The sequence below is a fragment of the Uranotaenia lowii genome, chromosome 2 (genome assembly GCF_029784155.1).
Source record: "Uranotaenia lowii strain MFRU-FL chromosome 2, ASM2978415v1, whole genome shotgun sequence".
In the NCBI taxonomy this organism is placed as follows: Eukaryota; Metazoa; Arthropoda; class Insecta; order Diptera; family Culicidae; genus Uranotaenia; species Uranotaenia lowii.
In genome coordinates, this window is record NC_073692.1 from 249760877 (window position 1) to 249786313 (window position 25437).

A 25437-nucleotide genomic window follows, 5' to 3' on the forward strand; every position below is an offset into this window, starting at 1 on the left:
GTTAGTTTGTTTTTGGTAGCACAAATAAAACTGAAGGGAAAGGGAAGGGAAGAAAAAAATCGTATTGCATTAAACCTTTTAGCACCGAACAACGTTGTATCGTCTCTCGTCAAAATAATCAACAACGATATATTGTGAATTTTAACTAAAAAAAATAGAAACGTCGCTACTGAACTGACAGCTGAACACAGACTTCCGGATATCTAGTACCTAATTTTCCTTTTTCGGATGTCCGAACTTCCAAAGTAAAATTTAGTGCTGGCGCGTTAATATCTTTGTTCCTCTGTTGATGCGTTATTATACCAGTCACAAGAGGTTTTTGTTTCAAAATAATTCTACAATATTATAGAATGGTTTGTTTTCGATGGGACACACATAAAAACAATGGCAGGATCATTATTCATTGTGCTATAAAGTGCCGTGAGCTTTTGTATATCCTTAGGGGAAAGTGTTCCTAATTGCGCCTACGACCGTTTGACGAAATGGCTGGAAAGACAACATATCTAATCAATGCATTTTGAGGGTGACACGTTTTGATCATAAGTCAAGAAAAAAATTAAAGCCAACTCCAAAAAAAATAAAAATTCATACAAGGATTTAATACCTTTTGATGTGATATTTTGACTTTTCAAAATAATACGTAAAGAAGCTCAAATCAAAAACTTGGATGGTTTTTGTTGCTTATTGAAATGAACTTATGAAGTAAAACAAATTTAAGCTTTTATGAAGGTTTCATTATGATAAGAAAGTGTTTATGTAAGCCCCCATAATGTTTATAAAATGCCTCTATCCTAATAGATATATGATTTTCTTTATTAAAACTTCGTATTTAAGCAAATTTGATAAAGTTTTTCTTATAGATGAACTGCTTCCATAATATGACAACCCTAACTTTTGTTTAATTCCATAAAATTATTAAAAAAAACATAGATCTTGATAAAACATCAGCATTGTCTTATGAAAGTTACCAGTTTCTAGCATTTTTAATGAAATTATACGGAAATATTGCCAGAGAAGCAGAAATTTTGTCCAAACATTAAGAGGCGCCATTTAGCCCGCATGGTTTGAAGTTCGGCTATTAAACAAAAATTATAATAAAATCGGTTTCTCGAAAACTGAAGGCAATTTCAACATAAAAATTACTTCAATGTATAGAAAACAGATGCCTGCTCATGTGTGTATAGTTTTTGTACACATATTCGATGTTTGAGAAAATCAGTTTTCTGCCCTATAGGGGATTAAAGCCTGCATCTCCCCTACGTTTGTTAAGCGATTTCGACTGATAGTCGCCAAACACCTTATACCGAACTTTCGTTTTATCACCCAAAAAAACATTTCTTTTGCAGAAAATGGTTGAATTTGAGCTCAAACATCACAATTTCTAATGTATACAGAGTCATGAAAAATTGTATTGCCATAATGTTTTGAATCAAAAAATAGTGTTCTTTAAAACTCGATGGCATCTTGTTGTACTGTTTAACCTATGAGTTTGAATGGATATCGGAACAAAATAACCATGTTTTCATTCTTCATCATTTTTTAAACAAACTGTAGTTTAAATTTTGTCAATGTCACTTCTTCTTTCGATTTTATAAGCTTTCCTCTGAAAATTCACTGATTTGGTTCGGTTATTTCCGCTAGTGTATGCACTTTTTGCTCGGTGCTTAAAGGGTTAATTAGATCTTACATCTTCGCACAGTGGTGAAATCTAGAACAAATGTACGTAGTGCATCACACAGGTTAGATCAACAAATACGCTAAACCACTGGAAAACCGTTTCTATCAATTTATTTCCTCATTGTTCAGGGCACACCATATAATTAGGCGATTGCAAAGGAACGTGGATTCACCGATCGTCAAGTCGTATCGTAGATTTTTCGCTCTCTCTCTCTCAGCTAATCCAGATTCTAAATCGACGCTAAGTAGCCTCACAAAAAGATGATGATTAATATTTTTAGTCCAACTGCGACAGGATGCGTCAGAGATAAAACAGAAAATTTCTACTAAAAGTGTGGTCTGCCACCATCCTTCGTTCGTTACTGGTCGATTGGTAACTAAAACTGGTTGTGCTGATCCAGCTCGTGAAAACCGGCACGCTTTCAACCTTAACGGCTTTATACCACGTTTGAAATGGAAAAAGAAGCGTGTTCTTGCTTATCACCGCCTGGTCCGTGTACTAGAGCAATCGGATCAGCTACAGCCAGATCAACCGTGTGTTAAACATACATCATCATCAGTAGGTACCTACGGAAGAAAACTGCAGCAGGCCATAGGTAAAAAGGCACTGTTAATATCAACACGACATAGTAGGCCTATAGTAGCTGCACCTGCATGAGTATGCGTACGTTGTTTAACTCGTTTTTTTACCTACTTACACACAAATAGCAATAGAGAAAATCTCCTTACATGCGAAACATTCTTATTTCGATGGATATCCGAGAATTAGAATGAAATATTCTTTTGCGATTCATTCATGATAACTTGCAGTTACAGGTAGTTGTAGTTTTAGATAGTGCAGTGAAGTGGTAAATCTCAGTATTGCACAAACCAGTAGTGGATCCGGATCGAAAACCTTTTTTTATCCCTACCAACTTTCCCATTCATCTGTTATAATAAAAATAAATAATTTCGAATTTTGTCATCCCACCTACTGACCACACCGTTCATCATGAAGAGTTTTATAAATTTGCTAGGAAGTCGTTACAACTCAGTGCGTACGTATGATTGCGACAGCAGCAAGTCGGAAAGCCTGGCCACCAACAGAAAGAACTTAACGAGGCAGTTTTCAATTGTGGATTCATTTTTCCACCAAAGGAAGGAAGGGGAAAGAACACGTTATCCCAAATGTAAGCATACAACATATTTGTACTCGTTTCATCTTGAAATTTAATCCAGTTCAATCAAGGTTATCACAACATGGTCAGTGACATGTGGTCAGGTTTTTCACATTTTTGTATAGCAAATACTCAGACGGTAGGGGTCGATCGAAAAAAAAGTTAACTACATTTTCAGGTTCGTAAAAGGCATTTTTGAGAAAATTGTTTTTGTCGACCCTCGTTTAAACGGGGGTTGTTTGGTTCAGAACAAATGATTGTAATTTTTTCAAAAAATAAGTTGATCAAATTTGACCTATCCTGCTGTCCAATCCACGTGGATGTTTGAAAAGAAGAAAACATAGGCTTGTGAAGCTAGCTCTTAATTTCCTGTGCTCAGTCTTAATGAAAACAATAAGAATCGCAGGGTGATCAATGACGACTACTGCCTACCTGGAATGGAAAATTTTCTATGTGTCGTAAGCGACAAACAGTCACAAATTCAAATATCTGCTTGACTCAAATGTCGAGATATTTGAATGAACCGTTTTTTTTGGGGAATTCTACCTAACGACTTTCTATAACTGTACATAAACTAATTAGGTATATCTGGTTGCTGACAAAAACGTCATGACTAGCAGTCTTTTCAAATGAGGATTACAAAAATGATACAGTATTTGTTCAGTAGAAATTTATTGTTATTTTCGTAAAAGAATTGTATTATTATCCCTTTTTTCAAGTTTCTTGTTCCTGTCGCTATTTGATATTTTTGACATTTTATAATTTTTGCCATTTTTATCTTTTTGTCATTTTTATTATTTTTGTCATTGTTGCCATTTTGTCTTTATAAAAAGTTTTATATATCTTGCCATATTTTGTCAATTTTGTTATTTCCGTAATTTTCGTCATTTTCATCGTTTTTGTCACTTTTGTAATTTTTGTTTTATTTTAATCATTTTTGTGGTTTTGATCATTTTATTTATATCTGTCATTTTTTAATTTTGTCTTTTGGTAATTTTTATCATTTTATTTATTTGGTAATTTGGTAATATTTGACATTTTTCTTAACTATTGTCATTTCGTAGTTTTTGTCGTCTCTATCATTTCTGTATATGTTTTATTTTTTATAGATTTGCAACATTTAGATTTTTTTTGTGTTATTTTGAACATCTGTGTTATTCATTTATTTTTTAATGTCAATTTTAAATTCTCAAATCAAAGTTCTGTGCTCTGAATCCTCCAAGTTCAGGATTGAAAATTTGGAGTTCATTTTCCGAATTTACAATTTAATTTGAAGAATCAATAATTCAGATTTTAGAAATCACATTTTGGAATTCAGTATCAGAATATAAAATTGAAATTTCCCAATTAAGGATCCAGATTACACTATTCAAAATGCAGCATTCAAAGGTTATTAATATCAAATTCAGAATTCAGAGTTCTGAAATTGGGATTAGAATTCCGGATTCTGAATCCAGAATTGAGTTCATAGTTCAGAATTCAGAAGTCATCTTAAGGAAAAAAAAAATCAGAATGCAGTGTCAGAATTCTTAAATGGGAATGTTGAATTAAATTTTAGAGTTCAAAATTTTGTCAATGCTTACTATAAAACCTCAAGTAGAATACGGAAATTCGGCTTACGGAATTGGCCGTTTAAGCTCGTTTTGTGAATCATCGTGGAAAATACAGTTTTAGTGGTCGTTATAAACTTGTTGATGGTAATTGCTTTGTAAAGTGCATCGGTATTAGTATAAAAGCTTACGGTGTAATTAAATTGGAATGAAATTGAGTGCATTTATAAACAAAACCCGGGTGAGGTCAGAAAGCGTTTTAACATGCGCACATATGCCTAGATGATGGTACATTTGTATATGTAGGCAGTAGAAAAAATGTCTTCAATATGAAGGTTAAAAGCGAAAAACTAATCGTCGTGGAGTGTAGCAGGATATTGATAAGCTAGAAATGAAATGTTTGTATATTTATTTTTCAACTATTTGAAGGTAAACTGACAATCAAAAAAGACACAGCCAATAAGTAAGGCCACGCACAACATATCAGTTTACCGAAACTAAAAATATTAATTTTCTATTTCTAATTGCAGGTATTTTCATATTGATGACTATTGGATTACTATCTATTGGTACTGGGGTTCTTTCTCACATATGGGAACCATATATGCTGATTTTCAAATGGGTATGTATTCAGCAATATAAATAAGAAAAAATTGATTAATAATTGATTAATGTTGAATGCTGGGAAAATTTCGACCGAAGATCAGTGTTGTACAGTTTCGCAAACTTCGGCTTTACTCCAAGTGATTGTTACTTATAATTCTTATAAAATTATAGTATCGCCAAACGTGGATCTTTTGTGATTCAATCGAAGTTAGGCTTACGTAATATTTGACGTCAATTTGACACTGATGGCAGTTGAGTGTGAAATGTAATACGTTCTTGATTGAAAGGTAAAACTTTCCAAAGACAATGCTATCATTTCATCATCCCGCCCTCGCGTTAACCTTCGCCTTCAGATAACTGCAATTTATGTAATACACTGGACAAGAATTATTGCAAATTGTTTTTACTAAGAAACTTTGATTACATACTATTAGGAAAAACGTAGCAAGCCATGGTCGAGGGTGGTCGGAAAATGTTTATGATGTCGGAGATTTAGAAAATTTGTTAAAAATTTAAAGTTAAACCAATTATTTTTATTGAAAGATGAGTGTATTTGATACAGGGTGGCCAGTGGGTTTCCATTTTTAATTTCCCGTTTTTCCCGGTTTTCCGTTGTGAGATTTTATGTTTCTCACGGTTTTAGAATACACTGCTTAGTACATGTTACAAGATTTATTTGCCGAACAAATAGACATTTTATAATTTTTGAACGTGAAAGTGTGTGAAAACTGAAAATTTTCAGTGAATCACTTTTGTAATTTGAAACTAATTCTCATCTGCGAAAGTTGCGTTGAGACTTGTAGGCTTTCGTACCGATAATAAAGTATTTAAATGTTCAAATGTAAAAGGGTAGGAAAATAATTCCAGTATTCATTTGTTCAACGAAAATTGTTATTTCGTTTTAGTATTTGACAGCAACTGTCATTTTTTACAGATTTTTTTTTTATTTTTATGATTTGAAGTTTTTGGACGTTATCTTGGAATCTTAAAGTTTCGCATTGCATCATTTCAAAACCACATTATGATATAATGTGGTGCATCTAAGTTGACGTTATGGATCTCAAATTCTCTGGGAGATATCAAATTTCGTTAAAAGAGGTTAAAAGAATCAGAACCAGGGTGGATGAAAATCAACATTTTTTTTAAATAAAAAAAAATCGGATTTTCTTTATTGAAATCGGATTTTTTGGATTTTATTCAGATTTTTTTTATTTAAATAGAATTTGTTCAATAAATTGCTTTTTGAGGGAAATATTTTATCATCCAAAGGTTGTTCCATCATGTTATAAATATGAGTTGTTTAACTAAGTAGAATAAAATTCATGATTTTGAACATTCACCAAAGACAGAGAAGCCAATGCTTTTCTAACTCAAGTCACATCGATTCGACTTTTATCTTATGCCTCGAACGAAATAAAAAGACACGCCTCGTTCAGATTAGCGAGTTGACGATCGTCTCGGAAAATTTTGTCAATTCCTTCGTAAGCTTACTCTTTTGTAATTCATGTTTTCTGCTATCCCCGTCAACAAACTCCTTGAGCGGAAACACGTAGGGGCCCGTTCAGATACCTCGTGTACATAAAAAGCGCGATTTTTGATCCCTCCCCCCTCCGTGGACAAGCTTGGACATTTGGTTGACTCCTATCCCCGGCCCGGTTGTCTACGTGGGCATATTTCATGTTCTGTTTTTATCATTCATTCATCTTTTTTTTAGGTATTTTATTGAAAAAATTTATGAATTCTTTGAAAAACCATGTTAGACTTGTAAGATTAGTGAGAAATTTATTGTCATTATTTCTTCCATAACTCAAAAGGAAAGGAATAGACCATTATGATGTCTTAAAATGAAAACTGCGACATCAAAAGGGCTGGAAAATAATATATTTTTCCGAATATTTGATGACACAGCATTTTTTTAAAGATTTATCATGTAGAAGTTTGCTATTCAAAACATGGTAAAACTTCAATGCTTTTATTGGATTTCACTTGGAAGCAATAAAGTTATGTACATTTGAAAAGGAGTTCATCTAAAAAATCTCAAAAAATAAAATTAAAAAAAATCGCCAGAATGAACTAAATTCTTGAATAATTTTGATGAATCAGTACATATATTCAGATAAATAAACAAACTTATGTTGTGCTGTTAATATATTTTAACTTTTAAACTTGAAAAATTGAACTTAAATTCTGAAATACCAATGAAATTCTGATCCACAAATGTCGATATGAGATTTAAACTTAGAATTTTGATGAATATTATATTTCAAGCGGTAGCTAGAGAAATTGAATGTTAAAAAAATTAAAAATGGATTTTGAAAAAAAAGGCATCATGGAAAATGTTAAGAATAGTAGGCGTTCACTCGAGGCAAGTGTACGCGTTTTTTTTTGCTCTCCCAATTTTCTTCCGGAAATTTAGATTTTTCTATTAAAATTAAAGTGATCTATTCAAATGTTATCGCTTTACGATCAGGAACGGCAAACATTAATTGTCCTTATTGGAAAATTGCCGTTGCTCAAAACAGGCAAGCGTCTTCTAATTTAAATCGAGGGAGTGCAAGTTTTCATTTGATAAGTTAAATAAACAGAAGGATGGTTCGGAAAAGTGTTTTTGGCAATAAGCAGCGAGATTTTTTTTTCGATTCTTAATTAGTAATGTGGTTGTCCCACGCATGTTTTTGGTTGCCAACGATCTCGGTTTACTGCGATTTTTTCTTTGATTGAATCATTTAACATTTAGACTATGCAATTAAGGTTGTGTTCTCACTCAAGTGTTGAAATTCATATTTTTATTGGCTTTGTACTGGGTTGAAAAAAGCTCAGTATTGTTAGTTTCTATACATTTCAGTATTTCAATTTTTAAGAAAATTAACATCTCCTAAAGCGTTGCATCTAATTAAAAGTCTATAACCTTTCGAGAAATTTACAAGACTCGAAAGGTTTTGTTTTCTACGCATATTTCCATCTGTTCTTTTTTATTTGCAAGAGCGAGTAAAGGCGCTATTTCCTTGTCCAGTCCAGAAATGAAAGTACACAAAAATCCGGAATTATAAAAAAAAGAAACAAAAAAATTGTAATTTGTATCCAAAGTTTTAAATTTAATTTTTTTTTCGCTTTTGATGTCAGATTCTCATTCATAATTTATTCTTGATGTTTTGTAATTTTTGTGTACTAAACGAATAATTTCCAGCCGCTGAAGGATGGAATTTGTCTAAACATTTCTTTTGTATTTTGTTTGTAATTCTACGTTAAACTTGCGGTCGTAGTTGATACGACAACCTCTTAAATTTTTTATAATATATTTCGTGTTTTGTAGAAACTTATCTTTGAAAACGGAGGAGAAATATTCGAACTATGGAGAACACCACCCGTGGACCTGTATATAAAAATTTACTTATTCAACGTCACGAATGGAGCAGAGTATTTGAACGGCGAAGCAGATAAAATGCATTTTGAAGAAGTGGGCCCGTATGTGTACAGGTAATTATTATGCTATTTATTTATGTTCAAAAATATATTTCTGTTGGACAAAATTTGCCCAGCCTAAAAATCGAGGAAAAATGTATGAGATAGAGAGAGAGAAAACCTGACGTTCCAAAGAAGACAAGAAAACATTGATACCTAGATAGCCTAATTCCACAAATCATGATTAATTCAACGATTTTTTCCTTTTTTTTAGAGAACTGCTTTCACATGAAAACATCACGTTCTACGATAATGCCACTTTATTCACTAGACCAAGCCACCCACTGGTATTCCAAGAACATTTATCTGAAGGTCATAAGGAGGATGATATTTTCCTGCTACCAAATATTGCACTATTGGTAAGAGTTTTTTCAAATTCCAAAATCCAATTTTGTTTCTTACTAAAATGGCCATAATTCAAAGATCTGCATTTGTTTTTTTTTTTCAGAGTATCGCACAAGTTGCTTCCGGTCACAGTTACTTCTATAGATTACCGTTAAATTTGCTCATACGGCAAACCAAAATATTACCACTGGAGCGTCAAACGGCCAAACAGTTCATGTTTGGCTATGAAACTACATTGACAACGCTGGGTAACACGTTTCTACCCAATTGGATTACATTCAGCAAAGTCGGACTTATCGATAGAGTAAGTTCCAAGATTTCTAAAGTCAGGACAACCGAATAGTTACAATAGGGAATCGAACAGCTAAAACAAAAAAAATGAAAATAAAGAGTGGAACAACCAAAAAGTGCTTAACTTCAACGTAGCAGCCCATAATCAAATATTAAAAAAAATGGAATCCCCTATTTTTGTTGCCACAGGGATGTAGAGTAATTTTGGCCTTCTTTGTTTGGCCTCCACGTGTTTGAAAAATGAGCACGACCACCAAGACTTCCCATTTTCGAAGCATAATAGATTAGTTCAATTTGTCTCAAGGCTCGTGATATAGCTCAGTTGGCAAGTCTGTTGTCTCCTGAGCCGATGTCCGTGAGTTCGAGCCCAAGAGTAAATATCGAACACAGTTGTACCGGATAAGTTTTTCAATAACGATCCGTCAACTGTAACGTTGATAAAGTCGCGAATGCCATAATAATGGTAAAACGACTATAATCGAAACAAAAAAAAAAAAAAAAAAAAAAAAAAAAAAAAAAAAAAAAAAAAAAAAAATTGTCTCAAAAGACGATGTCCAATTTTTCCAAGATTTCTAAACGGCGTTAGAAAGTGGAAAGGTGGTAGAGATATTAAAAACCAATAAATTGTCGAAATTCGCAAAGAAATATCTGATTTGGCAGGCGATATGATCGTATGGAGAGAAAAGGAGCATTTTCGTAAAAACCAGCACCATCAACCAGGAAGCTTATGTCAACGCCCAACGCCTCGCCCAACACTTCAGAGCACCCGATCGAACAAACTGGGCCATCATCGTAAAGCGGAATGTCGACAATTTAATGTTTCTAAATATCTCTGCCTTCTTCCTCCTTCCCGTCGCCGTGTAGAAGTCTACACACAACGAAAAAAATATGTAAAATCACATCACATGTGATGTAAATAAAAAGAAGCATCATATATGACGGAATTTTCAGTGCTAGTTGGAAATTACACGCCAGTAAAATTTTGCAACGTGTAAAATAAAAGTGATGTAAAATTTTGCAACGTGTAAAATCAAAATGATGTAAATTATAAAATCACTGAATACTGGAATAAAAACTTTCCAATTGGAATTTGTTTTATTTAATTTATCGTTAATATGATTCAATAATGGAATTTTCTCATTTCCTAATAAAATATAAAATCTTTCTATAATTAATATAATTCATTTTATTAAACGGCAAAATTTTTTATTTCACAAATTTTGTTTGTCTTTAGGAGTTACATCCATACTTATCTTTTCTTCCCCGAAGTACCGGATCCTAAATTTAATAACGTGGAGCCACTTCCAGATCCGCATCAAAGATCTCCAGCAACCAGCAAGATCGATAAACTCACTCGCGGGAAAAATGCTTTAATAAAATATTATAAAATATTATATATGGTGCACGACTTGACTTAACACTTTGTTGACATTTGTGTGTGCCTGTTTTTGACAGTCTGTATTTTTACATGACATTAACGCGTTCAGTGTTTTAAAATATTCATTGAATATTAATTCAATGTCCTGTAACATTCCATGTCGTGTAATTTTAAGAAATTTCTATCTCAGTGCTGTTAAGAATTCTGTGTGACCAGAAAAAAGTTGTAAAATTACATCACATATGATGTAAATAAAAAAAACATCACATATGACGGAATTTTCAGTGCGAGTTGAATATTACACGTCTGAAAACATCTACAGGCGTGTGGAATTTGAAAGACATGTAAAATATCAAAGACGTGTAGTATTCAATTCGCACTGAAAATTCCATCATATGTGATGCTTCTTTTTATTTACATCATATGTGATGTAAATTTCCATCAAATAATCGCGTTCCGTGTCAAGTAATATTTATGCCATTAGAATTCAGTGCTGTTAAGGATTCAATCTTGTTTTAGTCTGTAAATTTACATTAATAAATCGCGTTCTATGTCATGTTAAAATTAAAGATTTCCAAATTCAGTGTTGTTAAGGATTCAGATTTTTTTTCTGTGTAGACTGTAAACATCATCTTTTGAGACAAATCGAGTTTTTTCGCTAAATGATTTTGCTACGAAATTCTTGATGTATGCGCAACATTTTCAAGTGCCATTTCTCTTGCGTGGAGACGGAAGAACTAGCGCCGAAAACAAAGTAGGCACATTATTCTACACACATGTTGGAACAAAACTGGGGTTTTCCTTTTTCCAACTAGTCGATTATGGGATTAATGCTTTGTAGAAGTTAAGCACTTTTTGGTCGTTCCACCCTAAGGGCAAAATGATCACGTATTACTTCTGTCCATGTATTAGCTTGAACAATGTCAGTTGATACATACCAATATTTCTCCGCTTTGCTAATTCTGGCCTCCTCATATGTAGATGTACGACTTTGATGATGATTTCGAAGTCTTTTACACGGGTCAAGATGACCAGTCCATGTCAGGATTATACGATAGCTACATGGGATCGCCCAATTTGAAACAATGGTCCGGAGATCACTGCAGCAACATCCGAAACGCTTCAGATGGGACAAAGTTTAAAAGCTTCATCGGAGAGAACGAACAGTTGTTGTTTTTTAGGAAAAGCATGTGCCGGCCCCAGCGGATGGTATGTTTTATTTAGGAATTATGAAACTTCAAACAAATTATATGGTTTTATGTTTTAGGTTCAAGTTGGTAATGACTACAACGTGGACGGATTGCAAGCAACGAAATTTGTATTTGAAAACAATGCTCTAGATAACGGTGAAATAAATGAAGAAAATAAATGCTTCTGTAGAAAAGGTAAATTTTTGGCATTAACACAAAACGGGATGGAACGGTTCTTTGTAGCTAGTGCTCATTTAAAATTGTTTAACTTTTCTTTATTTAATAGTCATAGCGTTAATTTTGCATTAGACGTTCACCATTGCAAGCATAAGTGGAAAATTTTCAAAATATCTACAAGATTGAAAATAATATTTAGCTTATATTAGGTTCATTTTTTATACTTTTTAATCCTTTGCTATCGTGCAGGACGGTTCATTGACTTCTGCACCGGCCTCGAAGGCAACCATAACAATAACGATAATTTTTTATATACTTTATAATTTATCAATTTACTGAAATTTCTTAAAATTGAAGCTGCCTATTCAGACTTTCATTTTTGGAAACAAAATTGAAGGGAATGCTATGGAACTTATAAAAATCAACCAATTTCTTTATTCCGGGCAGTTGCAAACAAATGAACCTTCTTTAAATGCACTTTTGGAATCGTTATTCTTAGTTATTGCTTCAACAAATCATCCTAACATACGTTTGTGGTGGAGGATATCATGAACTTTCCAGCTTTTCCCCCTAAACGACACATCAGCTCATGGATACTATACTTTAGTTACTACCAGGTATCTGAACATATTCTATACGAAACATTTGCGATCATAACCGGATACTGTGTACTGTGTCTACTTTTTAGGTAAATGCTTGCCGCGTGGATTGATTGATGTCACAGATTGTTATTATGGATTTCCGATCGCATTGAGCTATCCACATTTTCACGAGGGTGATCCAGCATTGCTGGATAAAGTTGAAGGGATAAGCCCAAACGAATCAAGTCATGGAAGTTATTTTATGATCAATTCGGTAAGTATGCGCGTACTCTAAGGCGAATCTACGTAGCATAGCAAGCCTCTATAATAAGAAATACAATCAATAAACTATGCGCGTACTGTACAGTAATTAAAATTTCGATATGTATTTATTTTGATTTTATTTCGGCACCTCTATATAAATTATTTTTGGTGAATGTAACAAAGATTAAACAACCAGTATTATTCTCTAAAGCTTTCAGGGCTACCGCTAACGCTGTCAGTGAAATTTCAAATTAATATGGCCATGGGTGACATTAACAGCATAGCTGAATGCGAAAGATTTTCAAATATGGTGATTCCAACTCTATGGTTTGAAATAGTAAGTATTCCAGTTGAACAATAATCGAAACTTGTTTATAATAAAATAAGAGTTGTAAAACTGATACGTTATTCTGATTAAATTTGTAATTGTTCTTATATTCAGTATAAGAATTCATTTTTTTTTAAATCTTTTCCATCATGAAAAGTTCTCAAATCAGCAATTCTAACTAAGGTTATATTTTTTTCAGACTATGCTTAAACTGCCGACATCGCTACAGAATCGATTCCTTTTTTATCTTGTTTATCTTCGCATTCTCGATCGCATAGTGTATTATGCCATGTTCATCGGCGGAGGTTTACTCTTGATTTACTCGGTTCTTAGAGTTTCGTTCACCATATCGGCGGACTATTCCTCATCAATGAAAATATCCAACAGCAGGAAAAACTTCTACGGAACAGATAAGACCTGCAAAGAAAACCGGCGCAATTCAATCATGAAGAACAACTACTCGAAGCAAGAGCACGGTTCGGACACTGAACGGCAGCAGTTTTTACCTTGAGATCTATATCCTACAAATATTGTAAAAAACAACAACAATCAACTCCTGAGCACATTTTTATCTGAATAAAATTTCGTTTTTAAATTACTTTCTTAAACATTCATGTAGTACTTCGAAAATCATCGACTCATCAACCAAAACTTTGAATTCTGAATTTATTCTCTAATCTGCTTAGCCTGGTGAAAAATCACAGATTGCACCACATCTGTGTGGTCGCTCAAAATAACTTCGTTATATTTTAAATGTAAACCCTTTAACACATAGCAAGTGTTTTAAATGACAGATAGAATCCCAAGCAATTACAATTGTAGTTTTATAGTCAGCTTATATGTATAGCGTTCGTAAATACGCTTTATGGCAACGAATACATTATAAGTTTTCGATAAAACACCGTCATTTGCCTGCAAAGCCCAGTTGAGTTCAAATTGTTAATAGGGAAAGTGTAATATTTGATTAAATGCATTCTTTACTGAAATCTAAATCACTTACCGAATTCTCCGATTTCGGCTGTTGTCGAATACCTGAAAAAAATAAAGGTTGGAACGTTAAATTTTCATGATCTACCGACCAGTGCGAAGTATAAAATTTTATTTTATTAAAATGAATACTAATAAAAGGCTTTGATTTCTGAATAAAGTACTTGTTTTGCATTTAACAACAGTTCAGTTAAGTTTTAATTTGTTATGGAAAATGTTGCAGGTTGATGCGCTTAAATTTGGTTGAAGTTTTTAAGCTGATTAATATTAGTGGTTAGGTTAGTGGTTGTTCTAAAAGAAGTCGAAATGACAGAATCAGATTTTTCGTAGTTCCCGCGCGCTTTTCCGTAAACACTGTTTTACGCTTCCGCCTTATGCAACACGCATTCTATCGCAGTTTTCGCCATTTTCCTTCATCCTGCCTTTTACGTGAACCGCTGCGCTGTAAACTAAATCGAACTTTTCGGAAATATTTCTTTTTAATTTGTTTGATTGGTATTCAGTTATAATACGCAGAATGAGTAACTTACGGGGATGATTTCAAACAAAATCTGGCCAACAGAATTTCAAATCAGTTAACGGAAGGAATCAATACCACTTCGCACTTTGAACAAAAACTGACACAGACACAGAGTCGAACGACGATTTCTCACAAAAAATGAACCACGCATGCTTTGTTCTTGAAAATTTAGGCATGGTAACTGTATAACGCGTTGCTCTTTCAGTATATGTTTAGCGCTCATATTTTGATTTTTTTCTGCATGCATAATATCATATTTGTAATGGCGATATTCATTGTACGTTGCCATGTTTAGTACTGTAGTTTCTGATATGAGAACAAGCCGTAAAGAAATTAACATATTAAGGTGATGCAACGCCGAAATTTGGGTCTTAATTAGCAATACTAGTTTAGCAATACCTGGCAAATCCAGCGTTCTAAAAAATGTTTTGATAGCACAATTATGCCTAATTTTGACAACGGACCAATACTAAAAGGACATCATTATGCCCTCAAAACTCGTTTTCGAACGTCAACTAAAAACAAGGCATCATAAAGGTTTTACGTGGTTTTAAGTAAAGCTACGCTTGGAATAATCGGGGTATTGGTATATGAAAAGTTAGACCCAAATTAGCATTGTACCACCTTTATTGGGGCAAAATGATACCAAATTTTACATTCAGTTTTGATAACCTATAAATTCAGAATTGAAAACACTCCATCTTGTTTTGCTCATTTTCGTTATATTCTATTATGCCATATTCGTTTTCATCTGGTGGAAAGATGGTTGTGCACCAACTGCTGTCATCTTCATATAAAAAAAACGTTTTGACAGCACTTGGTGCACTACCGGTGCACCACCAGGATGAAAACGAATATGGCATTAGTTTCAGAATTGTATGTACAATATTATTATAATGTTCGATGAATAAATATTATAATAATAATAATAATAATAAATTGTATGTACATATGTATGAGAATCCACCAGTGGCTGATAGGTCTTTGGAGTTTTCACCCGTGTCGGTACGGGTAGTCTCGATCAGAGATTCAAATATTGTCTATGCTTAACTCACAAACAATAATTGCAGCCCAACAAGGGGTCCGTTACCACCAAGGTTGCCGAAATCACAGAAAAATCTGTAATTTCACAGAATTTTGAGCAAATTTTCATCACGGAATCTGTGTCACATAACACAGAATTTTGGGAATATTCACAGATTTCACATTTTTTTTTAATTTAGTACGTTTGTCCAAAATTTTAATTTTTGAAGTCAATATAAATTTTAAATTTCTAATTTTAGATTGGAAGAATATGATAAGATTAGTAAGGTTGATCGATTATGCTCAAGTAAAATGTTAAAAAGAACCAATTTTTCATGAAAATTCAATGAAACTTAAGGAAATAGCGTCACAGAAAACCATCACAGAATTTTTAGGTAAAATCACAGAAGCTCAGAAATATTTTTTGCCAAAACACAGATTTTTTTCGGGAACCTTGGTTACCACTGGTTTGGGATAGGTTTGACTCACCAAACTCTCTTCCAACTGTTCGAACAAATTTAGAATTATGAAACGGTAGCCTAGTATCTTTCGCATAATACCAAATCGGCCGAAATGGCTCGGACCCACAATCCATTGTATTTCAGTCTTTCGTTCGTTTGATATCCTATCCAACCCCCCACAAATCCTCTTGAATAGGGTTAAGCTTAATAAATTTCATTTCCCTATCTGATAGTTTGTACACAACAACTTACTTACGTTTTTAAAACAGCTTACCTTGTTATCATTTTCAATTCTACAATTTCCTAAAATTTCGAATATTAAAAATTTTGTTTTTTGCTGATTTTATCAATTCCACTTACGAATTTTGAATAAGGTACACCGGGGCAAGTGCAAACGGTTTTCACCATAGTTCAACTTTCACATGTCCTAGAAAAATATGTATTTGTTCAAAAATTATCAATTATCGTTCGTTGCTTCACTAAAAAAGTTCTCAACAAATTCCCGTTGGAAGTGGAAATTTAAAAAATGTTGGTAAAAAGTAACGGTGCTTTTGTGAAAAAAATTCAAAATTTGCACTTGCCCCGTTTATGGGGGCAAGTGCAAACGCAATACTTTTTCCAAACTAATTCACAGATGAGTCAGTGTATCGGTCTTAAAATGAATTGAATACATGTTCCGGTACGTTTTATCAACTTTTATTAATATGTTTGCTGTTTTCTTGCAATATTGATAGCTTTTTGAAACTCCATTTTTGGTGACTGTTGTTTTAAGCAAAAGACCTTCATTTACTAAGGCATTACGGAACTTTAAACATCCGCTTCAGATACCACACTTTGGGTACCCTTCTGACCATTTTAATATAATGCTGAACCATTTTGGTGATGAATTTTCTGAAATGGCTGATGTTACATGGCTTAAAGGTGCGTTTGCACTTACCCCGGTAGTGTCGTTTGCACTTGCCCCGCAGTGTGGATTGACAAGAGCGAATATTATTTTCACAACTTTCGGGGTTAATGAAAATTTATCATAAATTTTCTGCTTTCACTTGAATATCGGTCTGAAACACTCACCTTTTAACGAAAATTCGGATTTGAATGCCCTTTTTGTAGCCAAAATATGCAAAACAAAAACACACTGTTCATGTCTAGTACGTACTTGAATTCGTGTGTGATCAAACAGTGCCGTGTTTTTAGTGAAAAATGTAAAGAAAGTTTAGTTTATCTATGTCAGATTGTTTGTTTGGGTCTAAACAACTATTTCTAGAAGAAGAATTATTTTTTACTTTTTTTGTAACAGAGAAAAGTTGAACGTTTGCACTTGCCCCGAGTTTGCACTTGCCCCGGTGTACCTTATATTTCAAATTTAAAACAGAATTTAAAATATACTTTTTTACAAACTTCTAAAATTAAAATTTTTCAAATACAAATACAAAATTTGTAAATCTTCACATTAAAAAAAATTAAATCTAAAAAATTTCAAATTCCAAAATGTCAGTTTTAAAATTTCTATGTTACAAATTTGAAAAAGCTGATTCTTAGATTGTTTTAGTCACGTACACGCCACCTGAAACAATGTGATCTTGATACATGTATGATCACAATACGCCAACAAATACAAATAAAATCTGTTTTTGTTTTCAAATATAAAATGATGACACAACTTGCAAGTGAAAAGGTTGATCCAGCTTCGCAATTAGTGGAAAGTACCCTGTACTATTCCACTATTGAACTACAGAAAAAGATAATTCCGACTACGATTTTGACACACGCGGAAAAAAAATACGTTCGATTGCGTCAACGTTTGCTTCATTCATATTTAATTTATTTTTAGAATTGTTAAAAAAGGGTTTTTTTTATTGCAGGTCTCAGTAGTAGTGCTAAAGTTTTAAAGAAAGTCAAATATTTTCCAAAAAACATCATTTTTGAAGTTGTTGCTATATCAAAATCTGTTTCGCAACCTCCAAGCTAACAATATGAATCCGTAGAAGCCCAAACTTGATGCAATTGTAGACTTAAATAGTTATGAATAAAAGAAACCACCAATGATGTTAAACATTTTTATTATAAATCTAAGGAACTTATTGGAAATTGTAAGAAGACCCTACTGGGATTCACTACACCAGTTATAAGCTTCGACAAACATACAGTGCCAGGGAGAAATTTTGTAATGAAATCCAGGTGAAATATATGGCCACTGCCACATCTTTACGCATCGTTCCGGATGGGGCATCATAGCCAAGTGTCGACCGTCGGATGAACATAGGGCCGCAATTCCATCGACACTGCCGTTAGGATTCATAGGGTATGTCATGGTCGGTTCATTATTATCATCAACGTATTGTATGGCAACGCAATTGCGAGTTCTATAGTCCTTCAATACACTATCCGATTTAAAAGAAAATCTTCCTTCGCCGTGAGCAACCCAACAACCGATGACACTTCCTGTCAACTTCCTCAACATGATCGAATTGCTTTTCGCGATTTTCAATGTACTCCATCTACACTCAAAACGTTCAGATCTGTTATGTAACAATGCAACATCAGGAAGATTGGAGCCATCTGTGGCTTGTTTGTCGAGTGAAATCCACCCGATAAGGGCCATAAGTTGACATCCGTTGCAAACCCCGAGTGAAAAAGTATCGTTGCGAAGCTTGAAATGTTTAAATTGAGCGGACAACACTTCGTTGTACAACACGCTAGCTGCCCATCCTTTCGCTGAACCAAGTGTGTCCGCATAGCTAAAACCACCTTAAATAAGGAAACAAAAGTTAACACCTGAAATACCTCAACATACCAAGGCTTACCTGGGAATATAACTCCACGGTAGTTATCCAAAACGGTTTTCCTATTGATCAAATCAGTCATAGTAACATCATGAACCTCAAAGTTTGCGTCGAACAAAGCGGCACACATTTCACGGTCACCATTTGAGCCTTCTTCGCGAATAACAGCTACCCTGGGTTTCGAAGTAAGTTGTGTCGCTGGGCTAATGGATTCAGGGTTGATTACACATGAATAACGTGGACCTCTACGATAATCGAATGTACGGAACTCTTCAATGGCACATGCTTCATTCATTTGAAGTTTCTCTATTTCAAAACTAGTTCTTTCCCATAGTTTGAATAGCTTTATAACGCTGGTTTTTAAAATTTGTTGTCCACATGCTTGAAGTGAAAAGGAATCATTGTCGTGCACATCACCTGCATATGCAGCACCTATTATGAAACATGGGACATCAGCAGCTTGGTAGGCTTCTATAACGGTTTTTTCATTGTGGGATGCAATTTCTAACACCCAACCGCATTCTTCTGCAAACAGTATATTCATAATTGTTGTATCTAATGTATCATTCGATGACTTGTCGTATGCCTTGAATGCACTGGTAAGATCTAATTTGACCGCTGCTAACCCACCAAAAGCCATTTCTAATACACATGTTATCAATCCTCCTTCACTTATATCGTGTCCGGCGAGAAGTGACCCAGCTTTGAGTAACTTTTGTGTAGTTTTAAAGGCTTGAGCCAGAACCTCTGTACGATGTACATCAGGACAAGCCGAGCCCAGTTGATTGTAACATTGTGCCAAAACCGATCCTCCTAATCTAAACTTGTTTTCTATTCCAACATAAACCAATGTTGTTCTCTGGTTCAAAATCGGGGCCTTCAAATCTGGAGTTACTTTAATCCTTATGTCAGGGCAGGGTGCATATGTTGATATGACCAATGTTCCGGGGCTTTTTACCGTTTCCGATTTCACACGGGCTGCCATAGAAAGGGAATCCTTCCCACCATCAACAGCAATGTTCAGCTCTTTCATCATTTTGCACATGGCTTTGCAAGCATCTAATAATTTTGAACCTTCTCCTTTCAATTTAGCTGCCCACATCCAATTACCGGAACATTTGACATCTGCTAGTTCTGTTATACCAGCGAATACCAAATTTGAAATTGCCTCGGAAACTGAAAGCCTTGCTCCAGCTTCATTATTAACAAGACCTTTGATTGGTTGAGTTCCTATGGATGATGCAATACCTTCGTATCCGAATTGAGAAATCGCTGATATAGCGTAGTCCGATAACGGTGTATGTAAGGGTCCTACACATTGCTGTTGAGCTACGAGACCAGTAACACAACGATCAACTTTGTTTGTTAAAAATCGTTTACTTCCAACCGTTACCGATGACAGCACCCTCTCTAATGCTTCGTTTAATTCAGAAACATTGATATCGAACCGCTGCAAAGTCATATTTGCCCGTTGAAATTTGAACTCTTTTTGTGGCATTTTCCCGAGTATATCATCTAAATGCATATCAAATGGAGCAACAGTTTTGTTTTGCTTCCGATTGTAAGTTTTCGAAAAGTCAGCAGGTTCATCCAGAAGAGTAACATAGCCATCACCAGTAACCATTCCTACAAAACTTACAGGACATCTTTCCCGTTCACAAATGTCTTCTAGAATTTGTCGATCCTTCGACGCAATCAATATGGCGTTATTCTCCTGATATTCTGCGCCCCACAATTCATGTAGTGTGATAGTAGGATCGCCAAGGATAAATTCTTTGGCAAAAATAATTGCTCCCGCACAGCCAGGTTCTACCAATTCTTTGAGCACGTTTCCATTTCCACCGGCGCCTTGATCATGAATGGCCACTATCGGATTCAGTTCTCCCATCTCAATACAGGCACGAACTACACGATTCAATTTATTTTCCATTTCGGCATCGCCCCGCTGAACGGCATTGAAATCCAGTTCGCTGCTGTTGTCACCCTGTACCTCAACCGAGCTAGCTGCACCTCCACCCACTCCAATCCGGTAAACTGGTCCACCAAGTTTCACCAACAACATACCTAGAGAAACAAACGTTTAATCGAAAAATCAAAAACAAGAATTTTTACCTTAGATAAGTTTACTGATTACCTTTCTTTGGGTCCATCTTTGTGACTTGGTTGGAATCCGCTACTCCAAGTCCTCCACTGAACAAAATAGGTTTAACATATTCGAACCGCTCGTTATCAGGCGTTAGGAGACCAAAAGAAATAGTAAAGCCGAGGGTAACGGGTTCTCCAAATTTGTTACCGTAGTCGGATGCTCCGTTACTAGCATCAATGAGAATCTTCAATGGCTTTGAAAAAGAAGGTGGGTAATCGAACCTAGATTCGTAAGGTAATTTATAGTCTGGGATGTTCAACAAACCAACACAATACCCTACAGTCCCAGAAATTGGAAGACCACCTCGACCGATGCTCTGAACATCACGTAATCTGCCACCAGTGCCAGTGGTTGCACCACTAAATGGGCTTATGGCCGTTGGCATGTTGTGGGTTTCCGCAGTAAATATTAAATCTGAGCTAACTTCCTTCAGCTTCATCAAACCAGGTTCTGCGAAATTCGTGGCTCTTAACATTTTTTGAGTAAAACCCTTGATGGCACTGCTATTGTCACTGAACTTGACAGTGTTATTTTGATTTGTGAATCTCTGCGTGTCGATGATCATTTCAATCAATGACTGTGGCTCTGGAATTCCATCCACAACGATTTTGCCTTTGAAAAACCAATGTCTGGAGTGCTCACTGTTGCTCTGGGCACAATCAAAAAGTTCAACATTGGTTGGATTTCGTTTAAGTTTGTTCTTAAACAAGTCGGTATAGTAATTGACATCCCAATCATCGAACGCAAGCCCTAGAAATAAAAAAGAAATTTGTTATTAGCTTTTACGTTAGCTAACATGTGCTATTGAGAATTCAGATTGTGGGTGAACAAATTTTGAAAATTGATTCTACTCTTTGGTGTTGTAATCTTCTGAAATGTAAGGTACTTTGCTGAAACAATGTTTTTTTTAAATTACCCATTTTTTTATCCTCTTCTTTGATTGCTTTAGATCCATGTTCCAGAACAGGAATCATGTACCATTGATCCTCGGAATGGTTGAAGTTTTCATAAAAATTCTTTTTGGGAGTGTTTTTATCAGTATATCTAAACTGTGTCATCCGGTCGCAGACCGTTTCACAGAGTGTTTCGATGTCCTGTTCGGTGACTGCATCGCTTCCGAAACTGATGAGATATCGCATCGATACCTCCACTCGATCAATGTATGACAGTCCAATGTTGTTGCAGATACTGACGCTATTGGTAGAATCGGCAGTAGAAAAATTAAACCGAGGTCCAATTTCAATCAACTCTTCTTTCGATTTAGTTTTAGTCAGCGAAGGCTCGTTGCTGAAATTATCTTCCTCCTGGGGTCCTTTCAAGATCCATCGTATGAGCTTCTCGACTTCCGCGGGAAACTGGGCGAATTTCGTATTCTGAATGTGGTAGCATTTTTCCATTTGTAAATTGATTACATTATTATTGACCTGTTAATGAGATAGGTTACGGGTTAGTTGGAGATTCACTTTCATTGAGCCGTTATCAATCACTATGTGCCAATAGCAAAAATATGTTTTGAACAACAAGTGCGTCTAACGTATACAAACGACCAGTCAGTTCAAGCGAAGCGAAATAGTATTTATATGATCATACCCTAGGGATTACGCGCTAAAGTAAGTTGTAATCAAGAAAATTGTTGCCAAGGACGTTGGCATTGTTGGTGCTTGTTGCTGTAAAACCGATATGCACTTTACAATACTTTCAACATGTCGTTTCAGACAGGTTTCAGACCCATCTTGATAGAAAGTAACATCTTTTAAAGCAGAAATACAACCGGCTTTATCGAATAATTGTCATAAGTTGGAATTTGGTTGAAAACTTCCAAGTTCTTCAACGTTTTTTCCCTAAACAGCGAGTAGATACATTGAGTAGTGAAGTGTTCAAAACCACTTAAATATATTTCAACTGCAACTAATTTATAACAATTTACATCAAATAAAATTAAAACACATCCAGAAAAATGGTGTTTGTAAAGATATTTTTATAATAGATAATTTAATTTGTTATTATTTGATGCAAAATTTCGCCTAGAAATTATCAAATTAAATCGAATTATCACGATCATTTTATAATTTGATTCAAAACCACTGTTTATTCTAATGTAGCATAAAAAGGGTACCCTTGTTTTGTTTACGCTGCTCTACTAAAAGGTGACACACAAACAAAACATTAATTGCCATCACGATCACCGTCAATCAAAGCACTACGTGAAGGTGGTTGAGCTTATGATCCCCGAAAACGTTTTACCCGATCGCCGCTTATGATATCTCTACCTAAATTTTTTAAACAAAAATAAACAATCAATTTATTTCTCCATGGCACAAATAGCGCATGCTAGTCTTGCTTAGTCCTACGATAAATTTTATGTCCTAATTACCTTCTGGAATTTCGTCAGAATATCCCGACGTTTCGACTCCTCAGCAGGACAATAGAACCGTGTAATAACCATGATTCAAACTAAGAATCAAAACTGTAGGCTGGAAGCAGCTTGATCGAAACACCACCTTATCAGAGACCGAATAACAACAAACTGGAGCAACGATCCTGGAGCTTAATCATTTTATATTTGCTCTGATGTTCATTCGATTGATTCCAATCTGTTCTCAAATAGCTTTTAGAAGAGAGGCTCGTCCATGCCCGACAAAGAGTGTTTTTTTTTTCTAGCTTAGCTAGCTTTTAGAGTAAGGAAGAGTACAATCGACCGGTACCTACCAGCTTTCAGAATATGAGTATGTTCATAAGCAAAAGTTTTAACACATCTTTTCGGCGTATTTATGTATGCTGCAACATTTCACAAGATGCAAAACATAAAGCTATGTTCATAATACAGGCGATTGGAAGAAATCTGCGTTGCTGCAACCATTATGAAGTCTCCCGTATTGACCCCCGAGACTTGAAACGTAGGATTTATTATATAGAATGTCACACAGCAAAAAAAACATAAACAGCATCCATGAGACTAAACTAAACTCGCACATCTCGTTGTCTAGTGTTAACAACGTGAATTTAGTAATCCAGCTACGGTTATTAACCTTTTTAAAACCGAGCCGATGAAGGTAGACGCCTTCAAGATTCAAAAAGCAATGTGTAGCACAATGAATGGTGAAACTTTGCTAATTTTACATTTTGCATGAAAATTTTGGGATTTTACAAAATTCAAATAAAATCGTGAATTTTTTTTTCTAATATGAATCTTGGGCGCTGAACACGAAAATTAAGTTCAAAAAAATATCAGTAGAACAGTTTTAAAATTTGCTCAAAATAAACATTTTTTGCAAAAAGCATAAAAATTGCATGTACATTAGGGTGTCCTGGGAATATGGGGGCTCACCCTCCAAATGGTAGATTGGGATGTGGAGACCGAACTTGTGTATGGGGCTGACTAAAAAAATCATTTTTAGAGGTTCCGCAAACGCGATCTTTGAAAAAAGTCCAGGTCCAAAAATTTTCACAAAACTTATATATATATTTTTTTTTTAATTTTGTTTGAGTTAAATACTACACGTAAAAAAACATAAAAGATGAAAGAAATTCGTAATTTTTTTTTTCTTGAAAATAGCTGGTTTATTTTCAATTTTGATACGAATTTCTTTCATTTTTCATTTTTTTGACGTGTAGTATTTAACCCAAACAAAATTTAAAAAAAAATATTAAATATATAATTTTGTGAAAATTGGTGGACCCAGAATTTATTTAAAATCGAATATTTTTAAAGTGGACTTTTTTCAAAGATCGCGTTTGCGGAACCTCTTAAAAGGATTTTTTTAGTCGGCCCCATACACAAGTTCGGTCTCCACATCCAAATCTACCATTTGGAGGGTGAGCCCCCAGATTCCCAGAAATTATGCAATTTTGGGACACCCTAATGTACATACATTCAATTATCTCGCACTGCATAAATCCCCTTCTTTGCATAAGGATAGTGAATAAATTCATCATCTGAACATCTGTTTAACAATATTTTTGATTTGTGAATTTATGAAAATTCTAATTTAATGACGATTTTAGGTCCTCTTAACATTTTAAAAAGGTTATTTTCAATGGTCCTTTATATACATTTAAAACAATGATTTTAAGTGGTTATTTATCGAAATCGGTTAACAATTGAAGAAGGTTATTACTATAGCAGCATTTTCTCAAAAAAAATGTCACGAATCACAGTAAACATAAGAGTTACTAATCTTCGTATAGGAAGAATAAACATGATAAATGGCATGCACCCAGTCAAAAATCAGTCTTGGTCTTGGCTTACTAGAAGGTCACATACCACATTTGAGCTAGATCTGACCATGGCAAAGGCTTGCCGTGAGCTTTAAGTGTGGATGGGATTTCAAGCCATTTTACTCTGGAAACGATATTTTTTAATTAAAAAAAACATTTTTTTACTGTCCGATTTCTTTTTATGATTGATTTTCTTAAATTCGAAATAAAGACGAATATCTGTCTACATTTGTTATTGCGTGAATTATCGGTTATAAAATTCTAAATTTATGCTCGAATATAAGATCGGTAAT

General features: G+C 34.5%; 3 protein-coding genes across 5 annotated transcripts in view; 1 reads left to right on the plus strand and 2 right to left on the minus strand.

Annotated features, from left to right (window-relative positions):
* LOC129742496 (uncharacterized) overlaps positions 1-16131 on the minus strand; it is a 72051-nt gene extending 55920 nt beyond the window's left edge. The window contains exons 1-2 of the mRNA XM_055734398.1: positions 16125-16131; positions 14007-14038 (exon numbers count right to left, since the gene is read on the minus strand). Of these exons, the coding sequence (XP_055590373.1) occupies positions 14007-14038; positions 16125-16131 (39 nt within the window). The remainder of the gene's footprint in view (positions 1-14006; positions 14039-16124) is intronic.
* On the plus strand, positions 2459-13604 carry LOC129748834 (scavenger receptor class B member 1-like). Of its 2 annotated transcripts, none has more exons than XM_055743602.1 (10): positions 2459-2846; positions 4915-5006; positions 8304-8467; positions 8667-8811; positions 8901-9101; positions 11448-11675; positions 11734-11851; positions 12522-12688; positions 12890-13015; positions 13206-13604. In XM_055743602.1, the coding sequence occupies exons 1-10, from the start codon at positions 2669-2671 to the stop codon at positions 13515-13517; spliced, it is 1731 nt and encodes a 576-aa protein (XP_055599577.1). In that variant the 5' UTR covers positions 2459-2668; the 3' UTR covers positions 13518-13604. The 2 variants fall into 2 exon arrangements, with proteins under 2 accessions (XP_055599577.1, XP_055599578.1); XM_055743603.1 differs by lacking the exon at positions 2459-2846 and adding an exon at positions 4708-4847.
* A 1907-nt stretch (positions 16132-18038) lies between the features above and the next one.
* Positions 18039-25437, minus strand: part of LOC129748827 (phosphoribosylformylglycinamidine synthase) — a 21605-nt gene continuing 14206 nt past the window's right edge. The window contains exons 1-5 of one of the 2 annotated variants that reach the window (XM_055743586.1): positions 23301-23563; positions 21843-22350; positions 20915-21676; positions 18802-20844; positions 18039-18745 (exon numbers count right to left, since the gene is read on the minus strand). In XM_055743586.1, coding sequence (XP_055599561.1) covers positions 18099-18745; positions 18802-20844; positions 20915-21676; positions 21843-22350; positions 23301-23372 — 4032 coding nt within the window. In that variant the 5' untranslated portion in view covers positions 23373-23563 and the 3' untranslated portion in view covers positions 18039-18098. Of the gene's footprint in view, positions 18746-18801; positions 20845-20914; positions 21677-21842; positions 22351-23300; positions 23564-25437 lie in introns of those variants that run through there. The other variant, XM_055743587.1, reaches the window with a different exon arrangement.

Coding starts and splice junctions, on each gene's coding strand:
- LOC129748834 (XM_055743602.1), top strand. CDS start 2,669: ATGAAGAGTTTTATAAATTTGCTAGGAAGTCGTTACAACTCAGTGCGT. Junction 2,847..4,914: donor AAGAACACGTTATCCCAAAT/GTAAGCATACAA, acceptor TTCTAATTGCAG/GTATTTTCATATTGATGACT. Junction 8,812..8,900: donor TACCAAATATTGCACTATTG/GTAAGAGTTTTT, acceptor TTTTTTTTTCAG/AGTATCGCACAAGTTGCTTC.